This window comes from Aphelocoma coerulescens, chromosome 1 (genome assembly GCF_041296385.1).
Source record: "Aphelocoma coerulescens isolate FSJ_1873_10779 chromosome 1, UR_Acoe_1.0, whole genome shotgun sequence".
NCBI lineage: Eukaryota > Metazoa > Chordata > Aves > Passeriformes > Corvidae > Aphelocoma > Aphelocoma coerulescens.
The window spans coordinates 67,799,790-67,822,528 of NC_091013.1; the positions used below are offsets into that span (position 1 = coordinate 67,799,790).

Genomic DNA, 22,739 nt, shown 5'->3' on the forward strand with positions numbered 1-22,739 from the left:
ACAAGCAACAGCCTTGTCCTTTGAGAGGGTTGCCCTCTGCTGCTAAAGCCTTCAGAAATGGCTTAGTCTGAAATGCTGTGCTTAGTTTGATTGTCAAAATATTTTGTGAAAAATACTCTTATTTGAGGGACAATTTTAAGACTCGGGAGCTGAAATGTTCTGCTGTGGCTTTGAGGTTACCCAGCTGAACAGGGCTTAGCCTATATTGATGGACAGTATGAAGGAGGGTGCGGTGAGCTATTCTACACAGCTTGGAGAACTCATCTGGAGGTTTGTTTATTTATTATGCTGGTATTTGAGTAATTTGAAAAATTACTGAGCCCCAAAACAGCAGAGGAGCAGTACTCAATCTCTACCTTCTGGCTCTATAGCATCATAGGTTGGTAAAAACATCTTAAGATCGAGTCCAACCATTAACCAAACACTGCCAAGTCCACCACTAAACCACATCCTTAAGTGCCACATCTACATGTTCTTCAAATACCACCAGGGAGGGCAACTCTACCACTCCTCTGGGTAGCCTGTTCCAGTGTTTGATAACTCTTTTTGTGAAGTAAGTTTTTCCTAATATCTTATCTAAGCCTCCACTAGCACAACTTGAGGCTGTTTTTTCTTATACTATTGCTTGTTTATTGATAGAAGAGACCAATCCTCACTTTGCTACAACCTCTTTTCAGGCAGGTGTAGAGAATGTTAAGGTCTCCCCTGAGCCTCATTTTCTTCAGGCCAAACCTGAGCTGCTCCTCACAGGACTTGTTTTCTCTTTATCTTCTCTTTCTGTCTTGTTCGTGGTTTGTTGTTTTTTTTTTTTTTTTTTTTTAATCTCTGGTGATGGATTCATAGAAATTATTTACAGCTTGTATTTTACTTATATTGTATAAGACCAGCTGGGCCAAGTGCACCCCAGACAGAGGAAGGCCACAGAATACCATCAAGTTACATCCGAGACACAAGACTTTGTGTTTGTAAACATTCTGTCCTCACCAGGGTAACTAATTCCCAGAAGACTCTCATACAGGGGATTTCTCCTTCTCTCATCCTGCCTCCCTCTTCAGCATTTTGGACAAGCACTGCAGTTTCAAGGTACACTGCTGTCTCATCTGTGAGGGGATCAGAGCTTGCCTCTAAGGGGATGGATCCCCAGAGAGAGAGACCCAAGAAAGTGAACACAGAACATCTAATTGGTAAGCATTGTTTTGTGTGTGTGAGTGGGTTTTTTTCTCAAAAATATTAAAAAGGAGCAGAACTAACCAAACAAAAAAAGTACATTTGATGTCTAACAGAGTGGAGATGAAAACTCAGAATCTGCCACTGTGAGTGACAGAGCAAATTGCCTCATGCTGCCCTACCAGCATGCATCAGTATCTACCTTCTGCCAACATGACCCCATGGATAAAAAAGACTGATTCAGCTATTGATACACATGTGTATGGAGGGATGGGCTGGAGAGAGGAAAATAGGATCTAGTTAGGGAAGACAGAATTTTTCAGCTCCTAGTAGAAAGCAGGAAGGTACATGGTGATTAAAGTCTACTCCATGAGTCTACTCCATCTTTTTGTTGCGGTAGGAGACTTCTGCCCACACTGAGTTTTTCATTTGCTTTCCAATTGTGAAACCCACATCATGAGTTTGTTTGCCAAGTGTGTTTGTGATGTTCCCTAATGAGTGTATCAAGAAAAAATAAAGTGAATCTTATTCCAGCGTCCTGGAGTTTTTCCACAATTGCTGAGTAATGAGCTCTCACAGTTTGTGGTGAATTACAGCTCCTGTTTTGGTCTGGACTAAAGACCCAAGGGAAGTTTTTTTGGTGGTTATGACTATTATAATCCATATACAGGGATGGCAACCCCAGGTCAATGATATATTGGGTTGTGACTGGCTCTTCACTATTGTTTTTTTCTAGAGTCTTTCATTTGTTGTATGGTTAAATGGTTTGAAACTTTGGAGTAATCAGAGAAGATCTGTGGTGGTTTTGGGGAGCTAGGAGTTCCATTCAAAGGCATATTTTCATGTTCTCCTTTTCTAATTGGAACCTACAGTATTAGCTGGCATCAAGATCTCTAGGACATTCAGTTTCAGAAGGATTCAATTGTACTTTGTCAAGATTTGGATGCATGCATTTTGCCCACGGTGGTGAAGGCTGGTATCTTGACCCCTAACTCTTCTCAGCTGCTTGGGTATAAATGTGCTGAGTGTTGGCATTTTTTCCCAGCTATTTCCCCTGTCTGTGGGTTGTGTCATTCCCACCAGGTATCTTCACAGAGGGCTCAGGTGGATGGTGGTAGATGATGCTACAATCTAAAATTGCTTTTGAGGAGGTTCTTCATAACCAATTTTGTTACTGGAGAAAAAGATCTTCAGACATTTTCTGTAAGGTGGTCATTTAGGTGAAATGAAGAGATAAAGTAAAAATGTTGAGTTCTGCTGAAAAAAACATCCCTTCATGATTAATTCCCCCCGGTTTCAGATTAAGAAATATGAATGTTGCCTATTCCATGAGTTTCCTTGATCTCTTTCCACTGATTAAAAGACACTTGACTGCTGGTACTTTACATAGCCTGACACACCACTGGTGTAATGTGAAGTAGCACTAACAAACAGCAGTGAAAGGGTTAAAGTTTTTCACACTAAATACTAAAAATTCTGGTTTTATCTAGATGGCCTTATGGTTTGCACAATAATTTGCTTAGGGAAGCTCCTCAAATTTACCACTGATTGCAGAGTGCCTCATCATACCTCATGAAACTACCAGGGATTTAAAACCGCTGGGTTTTGGGAAGGGTAAGGAGAAAAGCTGGGCTCCCAGTGCACCAATTCTGTTTCCAGCTCTCAGGGAGACCTGAAACCAGGCCCTCCTGAATGCAAATGTGTTTCCATGTGAGTAATTAAATCTGCCTCAGAATAGGATGGGCAAAGCTGTGAGCAGCAAAGGGCTGGATGTAACACTCAGGTGTGCAGGCACAGCCCAGCCAGGCACAGGGACCCAGGAGGGGCAGGGGTTTCAGGAGGGCTGTGCTGTTTCCTCCTACCCCAGGGTTGCTGGGAATGTTCTGACAAACCTGTCAGTCCTGCTCTGCTGGTCTGCCAGCTTGTGCCTTACAGATCAGGGAGTCTCATGCTGTTTCATGGTGGTGACAAGTCTCTTTTTTCTGACAGTATAAAATGAACTGTTTCCTATTTATCAGTTTCTGTCTGCATGTGAATTTTGTTTGATGTCAGAAATTCCCAGTGCTTCCCTACACCTTTGAAATAACTTACCTTACTACTGCCTTCCCTTCAGGCACTAAACCAATGAAATTAGTTGTATATTTTTTTATTAAATTAGAATGGAATTTTGGGATGAGCTGAACGCTCCGAGACAACTGCATGAGCATGCATTTTGACAAGCCCTAATTTTGAAGTTTATGGTCCAGTGGATGGACTGGTTGACCATGATTCCTCAAAATGTTCATCTGAAGAAAGCAGGAGTTCCTCTCATTTACCTTGTTACCTGTTTCACACAAACTAAACCCTTTGCCCCAGCCATAGCACCCTGACAGATTCATACTTGTAGATACTCCACCCAATGATTTATCTCTCCTTCACAGCCCCCAGCTTTGGTAATATCTTTAATTTTTCTCTTTTTTCCTGTTGCAAAATGTATTTTCTGAACCCTTTTTAACCTTCTGATCAGAAGGCCAATAAGGTTGTATGTTTGGTTAGGTCTTTTATGGCTTTGAGTGATGGGAGGGAGGAAGAGGGAGTGAGTCTCTGTGGACTTTGTGGTCCAATATGATTGCACTGGGCTAGATGTATAACTCCTCAAAGTTTGCATTCACTGCTCTTCTTCCTTATATTTTTTTTATAGCTGACAGTCAGGAAGGAATTGGTATCTGTGGCTGGATCCTGGTTTCCCTTTCATTCCTCATGGTGCTTATTACCTTTCCTATTTCCATCTGGGCATGTATAAAGGTAAGCCAGCAGTATTTGAGGTACACAAAGAATGCTCCATTATCACTGCTGGTACTTTTTTACTGATTCAATTAAGACAAGGCACTTCATATTCACATTTTGGGAATCATGAGGGTTTGAGGGTTTGTAGCAAAGATGTGCTCTGGAAACAAGATCCACACAGATTCTTTCACAAATTTTCTGTATCGCCACAATTTCCTCACTTAATTTCTTCCAGTCTCAACTTCCATCACCAGTTAAAGTTCCAGTTAAACATCGGTTGAATTCCAGGCCTTCAGTAGTTGTGGTGCACTAAGTGAAGTAGTTTAGGATTACCTGAGGTGAGACCCCCTTTGCCTGCAGCTCCTCTGAGTGTAGTGCTGATACTAGGAGAGCTCTGGGGTACCCTCTGTAGAAAGGTGCTAATTCTTTCCTATGTGATCTCTTTTGTAACCTGTTTCCAAGGACAGGGGCTGAGTTTTTCCAGCAAATCATGAGTCAGGTAGAAGATGTAAAGAAAGTGATTTGCAGCTTTGTTGCTCCCTATATTATTTGTACTTTCTTCACATTTAATGTGGGTGCCAAAGATTAGGGGACCAGGGAGTGAGAATAGAATTAGTCATACAATTCTAAATTTAAAATATTTTCCTAGGTTGTCAGAGAATATGAACGTGCTGTTGTATTTCGTCTGGGACGAATACTGTCTAAGAAAGCAAAGGGACCAGGTGAATACATGCAGTTTTATTCTGTCAAAGTCCTCTGTGTTTGTTTATGTTATTGCAATGCAGTCTAACCACACAGAGAATTGCAGAGGTTCCATGAAATCCTTCATAGCATAGAGGGGAATGAGAAGGTCCCCTCTACTGCAGTTCCTTTACCTGCAGATTGTTTACTCTTCTGAAGAGAAGACAAAGACACCCTCCCGTCACAGCACAGAAGTTTGAGTACCTTGATATCAGGTATGACTTTGCTGCTGAGTGTTCTGGACAACAGAAGGATGAGTTCATACTGCAGACACTGTCAGGGGACTGCAGGCAGATTTAAATGCAGTGTTCAGGTCTGCCATGGTCTTTTTTGAGCGACTGTGGCCTCTTTCCCTGTACTCGCTTCCAGCAGTGCTTGTTGTGCCAGCTCCTTAGCTGTTCTCTGCTCTGAAAATGGTAAATGTGTCGGGGCAGGGACACTCAGCAGCTACACCAAGTTTGTTACAGTTCCCTAGGACCAGGTTACAAATCAGAAACCAAACCCATCTACATCAGGTGTTTGCATTGGTGCAGTTACCACCTCTGGGCAATGAAATGTGCAAACTGGAAGTTGAAATAACAGGAAATAAGAGGAAAAAGTCCTTTTCAGGTACTGTCCTCCCTCTTGAATAATAGTCATGTGGTCCAAAGAGCAGCCAGGCTTGGTACAGCAGTGTTCTGTTTTGTTCTGGGCACCAAAGCAAGGTGCTGAGATTACAAGAACAGAAGATTAGAAGTTGTGTCCAGTCTCCCCTCCCAGTGAAGGAGAGTGAGGACTCCTTCACAGGGCTTGTCACATCTTGGGACAATGTTCCTCATGTGGTGCAGGAATCTGGACCTGGGTGATGTCTTTCCTGAGGACACATACTGAACCATACATGGCTTGTGATTCAAACATGGAAAATTAAAGGCATGGAAGGAATTTTTGCCAGAAGTCTCATGGCAGACTTTAGACCAGAGCTTCAAGCTTCCCATTTCCAGACCAGAGTCCTAGGTCATTAAGCTCTAATGAGTTCACATTATTTGCAGATATCTGCATTTCCCTCTGTTATTTGAAAATGCAAAATATCACTCTTGTCATGTCTTGTAAGCAGAAAGGACAGCTGCAGTGATAAGGTAGGGTGTCACTCCCTATCCTTTGGGTATATCCATCTGTTTATTTCTTCTAGGATACCTGTGTCTGGACTTCAGTTTCAGAGGTGTTTCATCTAATTATTTTTATTTTTCAGGAATGATCCTTGTACTTCCATGTACAGATACATTTATCAAGGTTGATCTTAGGACAGTTACCTGTAAGATTCCTCCACAAGAGGTAACTTTTCTAGCAGCCATCTAAGACAGGAACAAAAGATGCAGTGGATTCATGGCACGATCAAAAATAATGCATGTTTTATAATTTTTCCATGCTGAGCTGCCATATAGAATTTAGCTTCTTTGCTGTATCTTCTGGATTTCAAGCTGCTTACAAAACAGCTTCTTGCCCAAAGAAATTCTGGATGCCCCATCCCTGGAAGTGTTCAAGGCCAGGTTGGGGGGCTCTGAGCAATCTGGTCTAAGGGAAGGTGTCCCTGTGTGTGGGAGGGGGGTTGGACCTGAGTGATCTTTAAGGTCCCTTCCAACCCAAACCATTCTGTGATTCTCCTAATGAAATTCTGCAGATGCATCATTGCAGGCCAAGCTGGTGTTCAGAACTGTGATGTCAAAAATAAGGGAAGGGAGTTACAAGTATGAATGAGAGATGGAGGACAAGAGAGGAGTGGCTACAAAATTCCCAATTGTAAATTAATGTCCTAATAAAACTGGATCTGACATGGAGCTCGCCATTCAAAAAACCCTTCTACGTGTGTCTGAAAAGGCAAACTACCTATGGGTAACAAATCCCATTAAATTAACAGGAATTAGCAGATAACCAACTACAAAACTCAGGTCCAAGCAGGAATAGATGGAGGAAGCAAGATACCTCCAAGCAGGATGTAATTTGCTGGTGTTTCTTACAAATACATTGTTTAGGGGAAGTAGCACAGATCTTCCAAGCTGCATGAAATTTATAAAATCATTAATAGACCTTTTTACAAGAAAGGAAGAGGATAGTCATAATTTATTATTGCAAAAGAAATGAATTCAAATTAGGAGATTCACTTACTATTGAAGAAGTTATTTAGAGGATATGTAAAGCATTTCCCCCCAGTTTAAACTTTGTTGCTGCTAGACAGCTCTCTTGAAGCAATTTCTTGGGAGAATGACAAAGAAAAGAAATTCTTAGTTTCTTTGAATTATCAGTGCCTTTTACTCACTAAGGGGTAAGAAAAATATTCCCTTTTCTAGGCAAAGGATGTGTTGTTGGATCTTTCTGTGACTGTGTGCATTTCTCAATGCAGCTTCTCACGAGAGATGCTGTTACTGCCCAGGTGGATGGGGTGGTGCACTACAAGATCCACAGTGCTGTCAGTGCTGTTGCCAATGTCACTGATGTCCACTCTGCGACCTTGCTTCTGGCACAGACAACCCTGAGAAATGTCCTGGGTACACAGAGCTTGGCTCAGCTGCTGGCAGGTCGTGAGGAGATTGCACACAATATCCAGGTAAATCTGGCTCTCAAAATTCACTGACAAGCATGGAGATGTCTTCTGGGGAGTAGCAAATTAGTAATAACCTCTCTTTCTTTCTTCAATAATGATAAAAAAATCTCCCTTTATGGTTTTTTTTCAATTATACATATCATTGCTTAGAGTCAGAAAGAGTTATTCTATAGTTATTTCCCCAGGTTCTTGTAGCAGAGTTATCTGTATCAAAAAGCAATTAAAATTCTGAAATTATCCAGTGACTTAAATAAATCAGTTTAGTCCTTGCAGAGAGGCAGCTGCAAACATGGAGAAAGAGGTTTGCTGCTTGTGGGAAGCTCTATCTTGGGCACACCCTTGACTTATATCTCCTGTCATTACAACTCAGAGTACAAATGGAGTTGTTGCATGCTTTAAAACACCATCTGGTTTAGTTTTTAATTTGGCAGGCAAGCACCTGATTTATTAATTTCAGTCAGAGATGAGGCATAGTCAGACCAAAGAGAGACTGTACCCCCTGGAGCCAGGAGAGTGGCCACGGGCAGAGCCAGGGTTACAGGGGTGGTGTGGATTGCTGGAGCATCCAGGAGCCAGAGCACAGACGAGTGTGCCAGTGCTGCAGGGCTGTGCTGTGTCTCACCCACAGTGTACTTTTACAGTGTTGTGCTGTTTAAGGAAGTTGCTGTAGTATTTCTTTGTAAAAGGGAGAAGTTTACTAAGTGCCACATAAGGAAAGGATGAGGATCACAGCTTAGGAGGCAGGAGAGAATCTGCACAGGAGACACTGGTGTTGACCAGCAAGTGTTTCATGAGGCTGTGGTACCCACTGTGCACACACCATGCTGGGTGCTGGTTCCCCTGGAACGTCCCTCTTTCTGCTGTGCGGGTTTGCCCTGTCCTTCTGTCCAAGCAGGTCCACCCCGTGGCTTTCTCTCTGCCAGCACTGTGCCCTTCCTGGCGTGTTGTGTGTTTGTCCCTAAGGCTGCCCTCGGCAGTGCCACAGAGCAGTGGGGAGTCAAAGTGGCCCGTGTGGAGATCAAAGACATCCAGATTCCCATGGCCATGCAGAGGGCAATGGCAGCTGAAGCAGAGGCTGCTCGAGAGACAAGAGCTAAGGTGAGACCCATGACAGCGTCAACCACCAGCTCTCATTTCCTTTTCATAGAACCACAGAATCTTTTATGTTGGAAAAGATCTCTCAGATCACTAAGTCCAACCATTAACTCAGCACTGCCAGGTCCACCACTAAACCATATCCCTAAGCACCACATCTACCTACCCTGTAAATGACCTCCACCGTTAGTGACTCCACCGCATCCCTGGGCATCCTCTTCCAATGCTTGACAACCTAATTTTTTTCCTAATATCCAATCTAAGCTTTCCCTGGGGCAACTTAAAAGGCCATTTCCTCTTGTCCTATGGTACCAGGAATCCAAGGTAGTTTGTTTTCTCCTCATTGTAAAGCTGGATTTTCCCCATGATGGGCAGCATTTCCATGCCATTTCCATTTCTGTTCCTTTGCAGGTTGTGGCAGCAGAAGGAGAAATGAATGCTTCCAAAGCTCTCCAGCAGGCCTCCATGGTGCTGGCCGAGTCTCTGGCAGGTCTGCAGCTGCGTTACCTGCAAATACTAACAACTGTGGCAGCACAGAATAATTCCACTATTGTCTTCCCTCTCCCTATAAATATGTTTGGGAATTTGGGGCAGAAAAGTACAGGGGGATAGAGGCTGTTCTAGCTAGCTCCTAGGCCAGAGATATTTGAAGGTTTTCCCAGGAAGCAAGGGGGTCCCAACTGGTAGAATTAAAGTAGAAGCATGTTTGGGTCCTCTGTCCCAAAAATAAGAGCAAAATTAGTTTAACAATCACACACAGCTCCCACATTGAGACTGCATTTGCAAAGTTCAGACACTAAGCAGTTCCAGCTTAGACTCACCTACAAGTAAAATGGAAGAAAATATGTAAAATGTATGTTAGACCTAATATAAAATTTTAATGATGATTTCACCACACTTTACAGAGTCTTGAGTGTTGCAATTATTTGGTGATTTGTCTGCTAGGCAAGAACCTCTGAGGTGCTGATGTACTCCACACAGCAGAAGGGTCAGACATTGGTATTTAACTCAATTCCTGTGGAGTGGAAAGGAAGGATTTGGCTCTTAACCTTAGAGGTATTCTTTCATAAATATTGGCAGAATTACTGTATAATTGGTATGTCAGTGGAACAGCCTATTCTTTATCTTATATTAATAGAAATTAATACTTGCTTTACTGGCCTCAGCTGTATTTTGCCTTATCACTGACATTTATATGAGCTCTGTAATAAAATAAAGAGAATATATGACCAGGCATTACAATCACATTTCCTAAATGTGAAAGCTGGGGCAAACCTCGAGGTCCTCTGTCAATTTGTCTGTCTTACACCTTCAGTAGGTTTCTTATCTTCCTTTGCATATGTCATGAAGCAGTCATGCAGGTTTTCCTAAAATGAGCCTTCCCTACCCTCCATCCATGCAATGCTTGGCAGCTGAGAAGATGTTGCTGATATCCAGGTTCAGCTGATGCTAAATTTGAATTTGCAGCCTTTAAAAATAGCTGGTCAGTTCACAGTTCAGGCACACAGCAATGAACTGTCTTCTGTGAATCTGAAATTTCTTGTGATGGAGCTGTTCTGGTAGGTGCTGCTGCAGTGCCATGTCTTGTTCACATGAGCATCACTGCTGCCCCTTCTATCAGTAGGGTCATTTGACTCCAAATTAACCACCTCAGGATGGACCTAGTAATTATCATATCACTGAAGCTGGCCCTTCTGTTTTTACTGCAATGTATCACAAGCAGTCCAGGTGGCAAATGTTTGTGCTCAGTAGCTGCTGGCACAGAGTGATACGAGCATCTGTGGATGGTGACCTACCCAACTCTTCTCTGCTTCAGACATGACTGCCAAATGGTATTTTGCTGGCAAACTAAAGAAGCAAAACCTGTAGCTGAAAGTCATCTGCTTAGCAGTGATACCAAAACATTTTCTACAGACTTCTTCTTATCCTAAGAAAAGAGCAGTTTTGAGTTGAACTCTAAAAAAATAAAAGCTTGAAAGACATGTTGCTACAGAGTGCAGTTAAAAGCAGTTCTGTGCCCTCAGTGAGCTACCAGCCTAGCAAGCCTGTGCAAGACTCCCAAGCCCAACACAGGACATGTCCAGTGTGCCACTTTCAGTTCCAGTTTCAGAAGTGTATGGAATCCAGCCATGGCGTCAGCAGGACTCACAGCCAGAAACTAGCTGATGTGTTGAAGCATGAGTGCTGGTATCTCTTGTCTTTCAGCAGCAGGGTAACACAGGTAAGCCCATGAATGCCCAGTTTTCTTTTTGACCCATGAAAATGTCTTGGCCTTTTTTGAATTATTTTTTTCTTGCCTAGGACTGCAGGAATTAATCAGCTCTGCAAGCACGAGTTTTTCTTTTGACTCTTTGCAGGGCAATTGCACTGTTGTATAATGGCTCAAAGAGACAGAAATTCCTGCTCTCTCTTCCCCAGTGTCAGGTACAATGAACACAATAACTAGTAGAGTAGCTGCATTTTTTGTTGTATTACCCACGCACACATCCACAAGAGGATACCACAATCAGCAAAACAGCAATAGAAGCAGCCCTGCAATGTTTCAGGGACGCACAGGCTTTGCAGGAAGAATTCTGGCAGAAGGTGAGCTGCAGTCCCACAGAGAGATGTGGGGGTCTGAGCCATCGTTCAGATGTGGCACAGGCTGTCAGTGGTGCTCAGGAATTCCTGCAGGTGAGCACAGCTCTGCCGGTGCAAGGTGCTGTGGCACTCACTGGCCTCTGGAATTTTCTCCACCCAGGCTTGTGCATCAAGTAAGTACTGCATCCTGAGTGAAGATGGGACAGGTAAGCAAGGTTAGTCATTATTTCTGACATAGAGCAATGGGAGAGCATGTTCACTGAGCTGCTGCATCCCTCCACAGAGGCACCTCTGAGATCAAGAGTTACACTAGCCAAGGAACCTTCCTGAAACTTACTTTCACCAGCAGGTTAACTGAGCATTGAATAAAGTCTGTGAAGTCTCAGTGCCAAGCTGGGACAGACCTTGCTGTAATTGTGTTTTGAGTGTGTCAGGTAAGCTTGGGCTAAGATTTTGTTAGAGCTTTCCAGAATGGCACAAAAGGCCCAAGTGCACACCAGAGGGACAGTGAGGGGGAGTTTAGTTCCAACAGAGTATTCCAGAATGTTTCCTCATTTTCTGTGATGAGAAGCCATGTAACTTCCAGTATTTCATGACTGAACTGGAGAAGACTTTGGAGGTTAAACCTCTGCTAGGAGACCCCAGTCTCTATCAGGCTTCTTTTGAAAAAGGCCACTGACTTAGGCACTCACTTTAGTGTCATAAAGAGACAGGGATGGGAATTTTCAAGGTTTTAGGAAGTGGTGCTCACAGCTTGATGGAGATGTCCTCCCTAGAAGCTTTCAGAGGCACTACCTTTGTCCAGTTGTGTGCAGGGAAATGAAACATTTAAGATGTCTTCCTTCCTGAATATTTGATAGTGTCATACTAAATTCCTACTCACATAAATTCCCTTTTTTCGTTGAAGTGTGACCGTGAGAAATGAGAAGAATATGCTACTTGCATGCATGATGTAGCAGCAACCTTGGGAGCTGCTCTTAAATCACAGTCCCACATATTTCTTCTGCAAACACAGGAGCTGTTTAAGGCATCTGCTGTAGGTGGACTGGGTAGCTTTTCCCATTCTCCTTTCCTAGCTGTGAGTTTTTAACCCAGAGGAACCAGGGCCAGATTTGATTCTGAGAAGTCTGGGAATCGGAAGTTTGGGAACCACATGTCCATGAGCGAATAGATTTGGGTGGTTCAGCTCTCCCCACAGTGCCCCTTTTGCTTATGGAATGGAACTATTTGCATTCTAGTAAATTCAGCAGAGTCAGTCCCTGAGAAATTTGGTGCTGCCTTAGCTTTCTGGAGGTATTCTAAAACCCAGAGTATCCTCTGTGTTTATGGTCCATAATAGCAGCTGCTGCTGCCCAGAGACCATTTTGCACTTACTTGTTGTTGCAATCAACCGTTTCTCCATCTCTCCCCATGAGGAGGTAGTGTTTGCCAGGCACAATGCTTAACTTGCACATGGAGCGTGTTAGGAACTGTCGGTGGTCACCCACTTGGAGGCTTTCATCAGCAGCTGTGGGGCAAGAAGAGAAAACCACATGAACTTTTCTATTAAAGAGAAGAACTGTAGCCCACAGGACACGACCCCCTGTGGTCATTTGCCCCACTGCGAAGCCAAGGTGATATTTCACTTGGTAATTACAGACATGGGAATAAATGGCCATGCTATGGTAGGATACATTTCCTTTACGACCTGACAAAAAGGTCATTTTTGCCTTTAGCTGGCTGTCTTGGCCTTTGCAATGTTTCAAGTTATTGAAGAAGCTGTTTTCCTATAGACCTTAGGACTTTTCAGACTTTATGGAGTTTGATTAAATCTCAGACACTGAAGGAAAAACCAAGGAAAACAGAAAACGTGTGTCTTGGGGTGACTTTATGATGCTGTATCCCTTATTGTCTGCCCTATGCCAGACATGAGTTCTGTGCCTTTAAAGCTAGGTCCAGGAGAGTTGGGGAAAAGGTGGTGGAATTCTTTTAGCAGCCTGTGTTCAAAAACATGGACTCCCCTGCACTCTCAGTGCTGCAGAGCCGAGGAAGCACCTTCCTGCTTTTCCCCAGCTCTTGGCTCCTTTTTCTCAGGAGAGAGACAGAGAGTCAGAATTCTTTGCTCTTTTAGCTAGCCTGCTGCCCGAGGCAAGAACTTTTCCTGGGACTGTGGCTTCTTCTCCTGGAACTGTTCAGCTCAGGTCTGGAATACCATTACTGGGAGGCCCCACGCTGCAGCCTGGAGGCGCCCAGGCCACACCCCAGCTCTGGAGAGAGCGGAGCCTCACCCACAGAAAGGACTCTGAATCTACCCAGGTCTTTTCCACAGCAAGAGGTTTTATTATTATTCATTCTCTCTTGCCTGCGTGCACCCTGCTTGTTAAATAAACAGCATTTTTTCACTTTCCTCCAAGAAATCTCTTTCCAAACCTGGTGGGGGAGGCACTGTTGAAACCTGCCTTCTATTAGAGGACCCATTAATTTTCCTCATAATTTGTCTCAAACTGGGACAACATGCTATCGTTTATTTCAGAATGCTCAGGTTCAGAGTGGTCTTAAAAGCTAGCAAACTAAATTCAAATATTTTGAGGGTCAACAATGCAGCAAACAGTATTAAAATCTCACTCTCCTTCGTACACCTGACCTGAAGCTTACTGATGCAGTTTTAATGCTAGTCCCTCAGAATCTGATACACAGGACATGGTCCTACTGATCTCCACATTAAAATAACTTAGAAGCTTCTGGTCTGGATTCTGGCTCAGAAGATTATTTATTCAGAATAATCAGCCCACTACAGAAGTGGGCATCCAAAGCAGATGAGATGGCTGCTCAGATACTGCAATGACATGAGTGCTGACAAGATGCTTATTCATTGGACCAATCTCAGGTCATGAGGACACTATGTTGCTTAACTAAAACTATCAAAGTCCATTTGAGGTAAAAAGCAAATAACAGCAATATTCTAGTTTCTTACTCTAACTATAATTTGAAATTTCCTGCACAAATTCAATGTTAAACCAGTTTAAATTATAGGTAAATTACACCACAGTATTTTTATCAGTTAACAGAAACTTGTGCAGCTTCTGCTGTAATAGAGAGTATTATACTACAAGTATGGAAAGTCTAGTAACCAAAACCCTGAAAGTAGAATAAAAACCAGAAGTAGAATATTCTAACTTTAATCAGATTTCAGAGAATTTTGCATAGACTGTGATCTGTGAAACCTAGCTTTAAGAACCTTATCTACCACCTAGTTAAAACTTACATTAGTTTTATGTATGGTACTTATACATCTGCATTTTTAGAGAGAATAGTAAGTCCTGTAGGTTTTCTCATATAATGCAAGACCTTTTTGCTGTTCCTCTGCTATATTGTGTCCTGAATTTTCATTTTGTTCATGGAATGCAGAGATGGATCAGAACTACTTGAGAAAATGATGATGTTATGCCTCATTGGGCTTAAATTACCAAGGTGTTTCTCGGTTCATATGCTTCATAATACAGTTCAGACAGTGGGATCATAAACATTTGAGTCGCTACCTTAAGTGGTTATTATGTAATTTTTAATTTTAAATTTCCAATTTAAAAAAAAGTTGAAATTTAATGTTTCAAAGCATCCAAGCAGAATTTAAGGAAAACAATTATTTCAAGTTTTAGAATCTATAGTGGGAAATACTTTTTAAAAATGGGGGAAAAAAAAGAAGCAGGAAAAAAAAGATTCTGTGCAACTTTGTATGGGCTATACTCTTCCCCTAAAGGACTCCTGAAGGACTCTTAGGACAACATAAGTATTAGCTATTTAAAATATATACATTAATCCCATCAATAATCAAAGTAATCTGAGAAGCATACACCTGCAAAATTCTCTTTTGCCGACTCCCAAACACAAATAAGTGTTTCCATCTGTCTTCTGAACCAATCCCTTACTTCAAAGACTGTTAAGGAAATAGTGCCAGGGTCCAGAGAGTGAGATTTTACCCTACTAATTCTCACTTACACTTGGTGATAGCAACAGAGGCCAACCTCACTCAAAAGAGCCACAGAGAGTACAAGAGATAACAACTCTAGTTCAGTCACAGGCTGATTTGGGTGCAACACCTTGCTTTTTCTTCATCCTCATATGGCTTCATGCCTCCTGCCAGCCTTTCCCACGCCTGCTGAAAACTTACTGTTGCTCAGAAGCTACATCTGACAGCACAAACCAAGAAGAATTTTCAAGTATATGGGAATCGATGACATCTTTTCCCTCCAACTTCACATTTAAAGGATGTTTCTCTCAGCTACCAAAACCCAAAATCTTTCCAGTGCTTGCCTGCAAGTTGTGAGTACAAATGCATTTGGACCCAGAGCCCTAAAGCCTTTAAATCTTGTAGGTATTCTGAAGAGATTAATAAAACTTTGCATCAGGATACCATAATCTTCTAGTCAGTATTTTGATCACTAGGTACATTATCATTTCCCTCCATATGGAAAGCCCTGGGTATGTCAGATGCACTCTCTGGGCTCAGGAAGCATGGACCTTATTTTCCTACAGGAACTGAACATTGGGCACAGATCACAAGTTGTGTGCCATGAAGTGCTGTGTGACATTGCCAGTCCCCTGGGCAAAGACTGATGGAGTGAGTTAATTATTCTCTTCCTAAGAGGGAAGATTTCAAAGCCTTTGAAGTTGCTTTTTAAATGTAATCTCTGGCTGCCAAACTCAAAACTGGTGACCAACATGATACTCCAGCAGCTGAGGTCTAGCACAACATCTGACAGCTTCCCCAGAAATTACTTTGATGAGTATCAGTGCTCTCTGATGCTGCTGATTGTGTTCACATGGGGGCAGCTGGGATGGCAGGCCTGCAAAAGGACATTGTCTAAGAGCTGTGCAAATCTTTACACTGCACCTAACAACAAAGAAGCCTATTTCTTTATCACAGTTATTAAATTGAAGTTCCAGAAGATTTCCTGTCTTCATTGACCTCAGGCAAGTCACTGTGGACAGCTCTCCACAAGGGTTGCAATTGCTTAATAATTAGTTGAGTAATAAGCACTTCAAATCTTCATCCTGTATCAGAACAGACATCAGTGGATATGTCTACACTAGAAAAAATAAGGATCTGTCAACAGTCTATAAAATGAACTAGTTGATGCAGAAGATATAATATTCACACTATGCATGTTTTTTGAAGGGTTTATCTTAGACTAGCTCCAGTTTATAGCCAGGGACTCAATGCAGCTGGAGCGTGTCCTCTAGTTTAGTTTCATCTGAAATGATTGAAGTTTGTGTGCTCTGGGGTTGCACAATGTGAACAAAAATCTACCCCTGGGCTGAACTGAACAGTGAGGCAGCTGCACCAAATAAGCCCTGCAATAAATATACCTTCTTGCAAGCCTAGTGTAGAAATATATCTGACGTTACTTTTCCACAGCAGAAGGCATCTGGCGTGGCTCATGCTGGGTAACATTTAGTCAGCCTAGATTTCCTACAGGTGAATGAAAGGAGCCAAACTTTTTAATACTTACCTGCTTTAAGGATTTTGTGGATTTTGGCCTCATAATAATCAAAAACATTCTTCTTTGTACTGTTGAGGATCTCCACCTCATATGCTGCAACAGACAACAACTCTGTGATGCCACATGGCAATATGAAGTTGCATCCAAAGACTGATTAATAGGTGTGCTTTTACCAAGTGTCTGAACAGAGACCAGTGTAGCTTCTATTCACAAACCATGGAGTTATTAATCAAGAGACTCTAGATTTGTATTCCTTTCTCTGTGGTTTTTTTTTTTCAAGGAAGCTCCTCTGTGGTGATGTTGTCACTGTTTTTCCTGTCCTTCTGTTAGCATCAAACTTACCAATAGTGACCAACCAGTTTTCCTTCAGTAGTTTATCCAATTTTTTATTCAAAGAAGAGCCCAGAAAGGCAAATTAACAAAGGGAAAAATATTCATCTAGCTCTGCAGAAGAAGCTACTGCACCTTGGCATGCCAAGGAAACCTACTCTCTATTTACATCCTGTAACATGAGGGATGTATGGGATTGGGGTACTGCACCATCGTTTTTTTCCAAACCCTGTAACATAATGTCCATCCTTCCTTCCCCCAGCATCCTGCTGCATCTTTCCAATGCCTTTACTTCCCAAGTCACTGCCCTGATGACTAGGACTGCACATGCCTTCGTTTCATCTCCTCAGCAGCTCGGTCACATACAGAAACCCTACTCAATTCAGGAGAGGTCTGGGCATGTAAACCCACAAGTTTATACTTATTAAAATGAACAATGCTGAAATTGACAGTTGTCTTTCATGCCTTACCATAATCTGCAGTAGGTTGGTAGCAGACAAAACTAACACGTGTGGTTTGTGTTAATGCTTTACTGAAAGTTGATTTTTGTCTCGGGCAGGGACCTGGAGGGGAGACAACAAGTGATACACCTCCATAGGCATGGGTATGTAGACAGATGTAGTTTGCACACATTCACACATCAATATAACAGAGAATGTAATGGCAGAACAACTTTCTTAGTGGTATCATACAGGTTTTTTACATACACACGCACATGTGTATATATATTGCATTTAGCTATCAAAAGATCCTGGCTGTCTTAGAAAAAAAACCAATTTGATACTGAACATCCTAGAGGATGAATGTGTCCTGTATTAAACATCAGGATAATTCTAATGGTCCTGGTCCTTTCTGGGCTTAACAATTCCCACGTTAAATGTTCCTAGAAGTAACTATCTTCTTTTAGACCAGCCTGTGTAGTCATTCCTTACCTTCTGCACACTGGCACACGTTGGCATGGCACAGCTTTGAAAGCATGGCACTGTGCTTGGGAGCACTGTAGAACACACTGCACTTCCTGTCTGTGGACAAGGAACAAAACAGCTTGTCTGGGAACGCTCAGGTGGAAAAGCCTGTACAGTACAAACTACATTTGCAGCTCAGCTTTTCCCTGGTCCAGGGAAAGCAGAGTGCTGAGGGATCAGATGCACATCAGCAGTTCACAAAGACCTATATCTTAGGCACCTAGAGTACAGCATTTCCTTTCAGCTGGGCAACAGTTTGGTTTTTTTTTTTGTTCAGTTTGGATAATTTTTGTTTGGGCATTCTGTTGTTATTGTTGTTGTGGTGTTTTGTTTGTTTTGGTTTGTTTTTTTAAGTTGTAGTCTTCGCTCCCCCCACCCTGTTTTTTTTGTTCACTCTGGAAACTATTCATCTTAAAAGCATCTTTAGCCCATAGAACAGCAGTGAACAGCACTTGTTTCACAAGAAGATAGGATCAACCAATAGTTAATGGGTTAAACCCAGTGTAAATTGTCTTGAATTCCTCAGTTAAGGGAAAGTAGAGATTTGACCTAATTTTCAAATATTGTTTACATAACTTTGGCAAAAGGGGATGATTTGCATTTAACATTCTTTGAATGAGGAACAAGACTGGTTTCCCTGGCAAGCACACTACAAAAGTCAAACCTCTAAGATTGCCTACCTTAGATGTATAAAGACACAGCCTGACAAAACAAAATGGGAGTGAAACATGCTTAAAAGCACCTTGAGAAACAGGAAGTCAGGAAATCTGATTTAAAAATCCATGAGTGCAAAAATTCATATTTTCAGTCCATTTGCAATACTGGACCATTCCTGAGAAGATCTCTGTTTAGATAATCTGAATTAAGTGGAAGACAGTTATGCAAAGCGGGTTATTTTATCACTTGACAAAATTACATGGTTTTACACACCACATCAAAATCAACTTTCCATAGACGAGGGGTTTTTTGAGGGTCTCTCTTTTAAGCAGTTATGCATCATTTTTCTGTGCCCTTACCAGGGTTGTAAAAATCATAAAGGATGGCATTTGCTGGCTGAACCAAGCCCATGGGATTGATTTGCTTTGCCCCAAATGATATACAGTCTGGGTCCGGTCCACTTGGGAGCTGGAGGAAAAAGGAGCAACAGTTTTGATGAGAAAACTAACTCTCTCTCCTCAGTCAATTCCTTAATGTTTGTGCCTGTGCTGGTTGTTGAACACTTGTTTCTGACAGCATAGCTGAGCTAATACTGATATCTGCTTTGGCTGTGGAGGGGAAGCAACAAGTGGGCATAGGGTGGAGTCATTATCCAAAATCTTGGGAAATAGACACAGAAACTAGGGATCCTGATGTTTACATTTGTTTGTCACTATATGGATCTTGGTCTTGACATGCAAGATGTCCATGTGGAATTTACAGGACTGCCAGTTAACACTTTTGTTACTGTGGATGGAAAGCATCCCTTCTGGCTAGAGAGGGAGAGGATTTCTCTTTATTCTTGAGTCAAAGGCCAAATCTTGAATATGAACTACATTGCCTGGGACATAGAAAGGTGAAAGATGAAGGTGTGTGTTTCCCTTCTTCCCTTCCTCATTGTTCTTTCCAATGAGCCGTTCAATAATAATAAATGACAAAAATTACAGAAAGGTAATGGAGAGTGTAAAACACAATGATTCAATTTTTAAGAAGTCTATAAGCTATCTGAAATGGCAGGGATTAGAAAATCATTGGGTTTGCTTACCTCACCAAAGTAGAGCAAAACCTTCCCTTCCTTGTACTCGTAGTGCTGAATATACCTGTCTGAAGCTGTCACCAGCTGCAGGAAAAGAAAGAAGCAAACAAATCAGAACAAACCCCTGGCAGAACAGGAACACCTTTGCTACCACCCTCCATATTCTAGTTTGCTTTGTTCAGCTGCTTGCTTTGTTCAGCCCTCTTTCTTCCTCCCTAAAGGAGACAGTCCCTGAGAGCATGAAACTGAGCAAAGCTCCCTCAACCAAACAGGCTCCAGAACCCAAAACTCCCCAGCCACATTTTCAGAGCACTGTGCCCCATCTCCTTGTCACTGTGCCCTGCCACCAATCACCTCTAAAAGACTACTTGCCTTCTGCTCTGCAAGCACAGGATGCAGTGTCCTGGTGTGTCACAGGACAGCAATATGTGATAAGGAGAGCCACATTAGTGCCCTGCTGAGCCCTGCCCCAATTTCTTTTACAAGGGACTAAGAAGGCTGAACTCTGTTCACCACAAGCTTTGCATTTCTTGTATAAATTCAGCAAATATTTGTATTAGAATGAGAATAGTGAAAATCAATCCATCCATCCATCCATCCATCCATCCATCCATCCATCCATCCATCCATCCATCCATCCATCCATCATCTGTTTGTTTTCCCATATTTCTTCTATGGATTTTTGGAAAGATTTTGAAAGAAAAAATTTCTAAAGGGTCTATAAAAGGTTGCACAGAAAAGAGTGTTTCTAACCTGTTCGAGTTCCTTCGTGTCAGGCTCCAACCCACTCAGCAGAGTGAGATCAACCAGGGACATCTTTGGTGCTTTGGAACCTGTGGACCTTTATAAGGGAGATGGTCAGCAGTGAACACCTGCACTGAACAGCCAGGTTGCTTTGAAGAGTTTGGATCTTCAGGCTTGCTAAAGGTGAAGCAAAACATTCCGCTCCATTTAACTTTCCCAAGTGGATTTTAATTTGAAAATTAGCTGCCTAATTCATTAAGAGTCATGAGGTAAAATGAGTCATCTAAACTAGTCAAATGGTCATCAAAAACCGGGTGCCTCGCCTGAGCTTTTCATATAGACTTTCCTTAGAGCTGAGAGGCAGAAAAAATATCACCTGTAAACAACAGTTCATTCCACCTAAAAAGCACTGTTGAAGACAGGGAAGTAAACAATACTGACAAAGTCTCTGTTCTCTATTACCTGCAAAGTGGAGATAGGAAATAAATTTATCCAAATTTTTCACAGACTAAGTCAAATTTATATGACCTTTGCTGTCTGAGGCAAAAATCCTCATTGCTGTAATTATCCACTAAATACAGGTATTGGGTTTACAATCTTTCTTCTTTCACCCTCTCTAATATTGGGTAGTTGTGTCATTGCTGGAAAGTGAAGTTGTTCTGCACTCACACAGGGTGCCTTGACGTGAGATATTTTACATACACTTAGTGGTACTTCAGAACTTTTTATTTTGGCACTGTCCCTTTCCCATAAAGGGTGCACCACAGCGTGGGGAAGAAGAATGGTGATGTAACTTATGTGTTCAGTTTTTCTCCCAGTCTTAACTACCAGGAGTTTCACACTATTGTCTAAGCCTCAGCATAACACTCGGCAGAACAGTGGATGTGGGAGTGATAAATGGTGCATAGCAATTTACGGGGAAGATGATGCTTTGGCCAGTACACATTCACTGGATATGTGCTTAATGAGGGAGAATGAAACTTGGGAATGAGGATAACGTCAGTTCTCCCCTGCCATTGCTCATGACACTGTCTGGAAGGGGGGATAAAACCCCTGTCTTCAGGGTTTTGCCAAAGCCGGTAGAAAACCAGAATTCTACAGGGGAGCAAAACCTGCTTCTGTCATCCTGCTCCTTTCTAGAAGAGGAACCCAGGATAGCCACAAATTTGTGCTTCTGACACCAATGCCAGACTGTAAACAGGAGCAAAGACAGGTGTTTCAGTGTTATGCTGCATGGGAAGGTTTCTTTTTTACTACCTCTGCCCTTACCAACTTCTTGTCACAACAGAAACCCCATCTACCCTCCTCTGCTCTCCTAGATAGTATTAGACATACTTTCTTTTTTTATGAGGCCAGAGTGTGACCACAAAGGAAGCAACAGTATCTCTCCAGAAAGCGATGAAACTCTGTAAATGTGTTACTACTGCATTCCAGATGTATTTACCTTTTTTAATAAAAGATTTCTTTCAAATCATTAGCCTGCCAGGTGCTTTAGAGTCTCCCCAGAGTCTGATGGGGCAGAATCTGCAGTGGACATTTGAAATCTATGTAAGCTATGTAAATAAACCTCATCCATTGTGTGGAAACCTTTTCTCCTGCCGTGGGAGGGAGGACACACATTCACAGCGTATGCACACTCACAGAAGGTCACTAGGTTGGATGCTGAGCTTGTGGTTATGAAGAACGTGACAAAGGAGAAAAACAAAAGAAGAGCTGATCTTGCAGACCTACCTGACACAGACTTTGTATTGCAAGGATTCTGTTTTGCTGGGAGTGGTCACATCCCTTTTTCTTCTGCTGCGGATATCAAACCAATCAATATTAGACAGCGTCTCGGATGCGTTGTTTCCTGAAGTAGTCAAGTCTTCATAATCATCATCTTCGTCAGAGTATTCAGCTTCTGGAGGTGAGAGACACGGTCAGCCATGCACAAATTTGCCTGCAACTTAGCTCCTTTTGGTATAATGATAAATATCATTGGGCAGTCATGCCATCACTGTGAGTTTTATAACAGTTCACTGTGTCAATGTTTCCAATTCATTCAGAGTTAGAATTTCAGGGGTAACTATAGTAAGAAAAACTAACAAATCTAGCTAAGAATGGGGTTTAGGCTATGCATAAATACGTAAAGGACAATCCCTCCCTCCAAAAGTTAACAATTCAAACAGAAAAAAATGCAGACATAGACAGAGATGATGATGATGAATGCACACTTCAGGGGATGGAAAACACATTCTTGCTCATATGAAAGACCTATGACAGATCAGTCTCAAAGAGTTTAAGCCCACACGGTAGGTCCCTTATTAGGCAGGGAACTGAGCTGGGCTTTCCCCTCTGTGAAGGGAGTTCATCTCCTGTTTCTTGAGAGTGTCTGACTGTTCCTGTGTAACTGTTAAGTACCTGCTGCACCTACAGTCACTCAGATAGTTATTATACTATTTTAAATAAGAATAATAAGCTACATGAAACAGTAGCTAGGCAGAGTTCACGGGCTTCTCCTTTTCCTTGTTTCATTCATTTGTTCCCACTTTCCAAGGCTGAAAAGCTATGAAATATTATTA

The 22,739-nt window shown here is 42.2% G+C and overlaps 2 protein-coding genes across 3 annotated transcripts in view; one reads left to right on the forward strand and one right to left on the reverse strand.

The window, feature by feature from the left end:
- Positions 1-1,079: 1,079 nt before the first annotated feature.
- Positions 1,080-10,694, forward strand: STOML3 (stomatin like 3). Its single transcript, XM_069011846.1, has 7 exons — positions 1,080-1,184; positions 3,848-3,951; positions 4,583-4,655; positions 5,903-5,985; positions 7,052-7,255; positions 8,216-8,350; positions 8,759-10,694. The coding sequence occupies exons 1-7, from the start codon at positions 1,133-1,135 to the stop codon at positions 8,957-8,959; spliced, it is 852 nt and encodes a 283-aa protein (XP_068867947.1). The 5' UTR covers positions 1,080-1,132; the 3' UTR covers positions 8,960-10,694.
- A 99-nt stretch (positions 10,695-10,793) lies between these two features.
- The window catches only part of LOC138108749 (complement C4-A-like), a 42,108-nt gene continuing 30,162 nt past the window's right edge, over positions 10,794-22,739 (reverse strand). For both annotated transcript variants that reach the window (XM_069011824.1, XM_069011834.1), the window contains 9 exons: positions 21,910-22,078; positions 20,188-20,275; positions 19,444-19,518; positions 18,719-18,827; positions 17,670-17,759; positions 17,208-17,300; positions 16,417-16,500; positions 12,302-12,434; positions 10,794-11,114 (listed from right to left, as the gene is read on the reverse strand). In XM_069011824.1, coding sequence (XP_068867925.1) covers positions 10,976-11,114; positions 12,302-12,434; positions 16,417-16,500; positions 17,208-17,300; positions 17,670-17,759; positions 18,719-18,827; positions 19,444-19,518; positions 20,188-20,275; positions 21,910-22,078 — 980 coding nt within the window. In that variant the 3' untranslated portion in view covers positions 10,794-10,975. The remainder of the gene's footprint in view (positions 11,115-12,301; positions 12,435-16,416; positions 16,501-17,207; positions 17,301-17,669; positions 17,760-18,718; positions 18,828-19,443; positions 19,519-20,187; positions 20,276-21,909; positions 22,079-22,739) is intronic.

Bases quoted from the DNA above. Each gene is read 5' to 3' on its own strand.
- STOML3 (XM_069011846.1), top strand. From the start codon at position 1,133: ATGGATCCCCAGAGAGAGAGACCCAAGAAAGTGAACACAGAACATCTA. The intron at 7,256-8,215 runs GTAAATCTGGCT...TTTGTCCCTAAG, and splicing joins AGATTGCACACAATATCCAG to GCTGCCCTCGGCAGTGCCAC. The intron at 8,351-8,758 runs GTGAGACCCATG...GTTCCTTTGCAG, and splicing joins CTCGAGAGACAAGAGCTAAG to GTTGTGGCAGCAGAAGGAGA.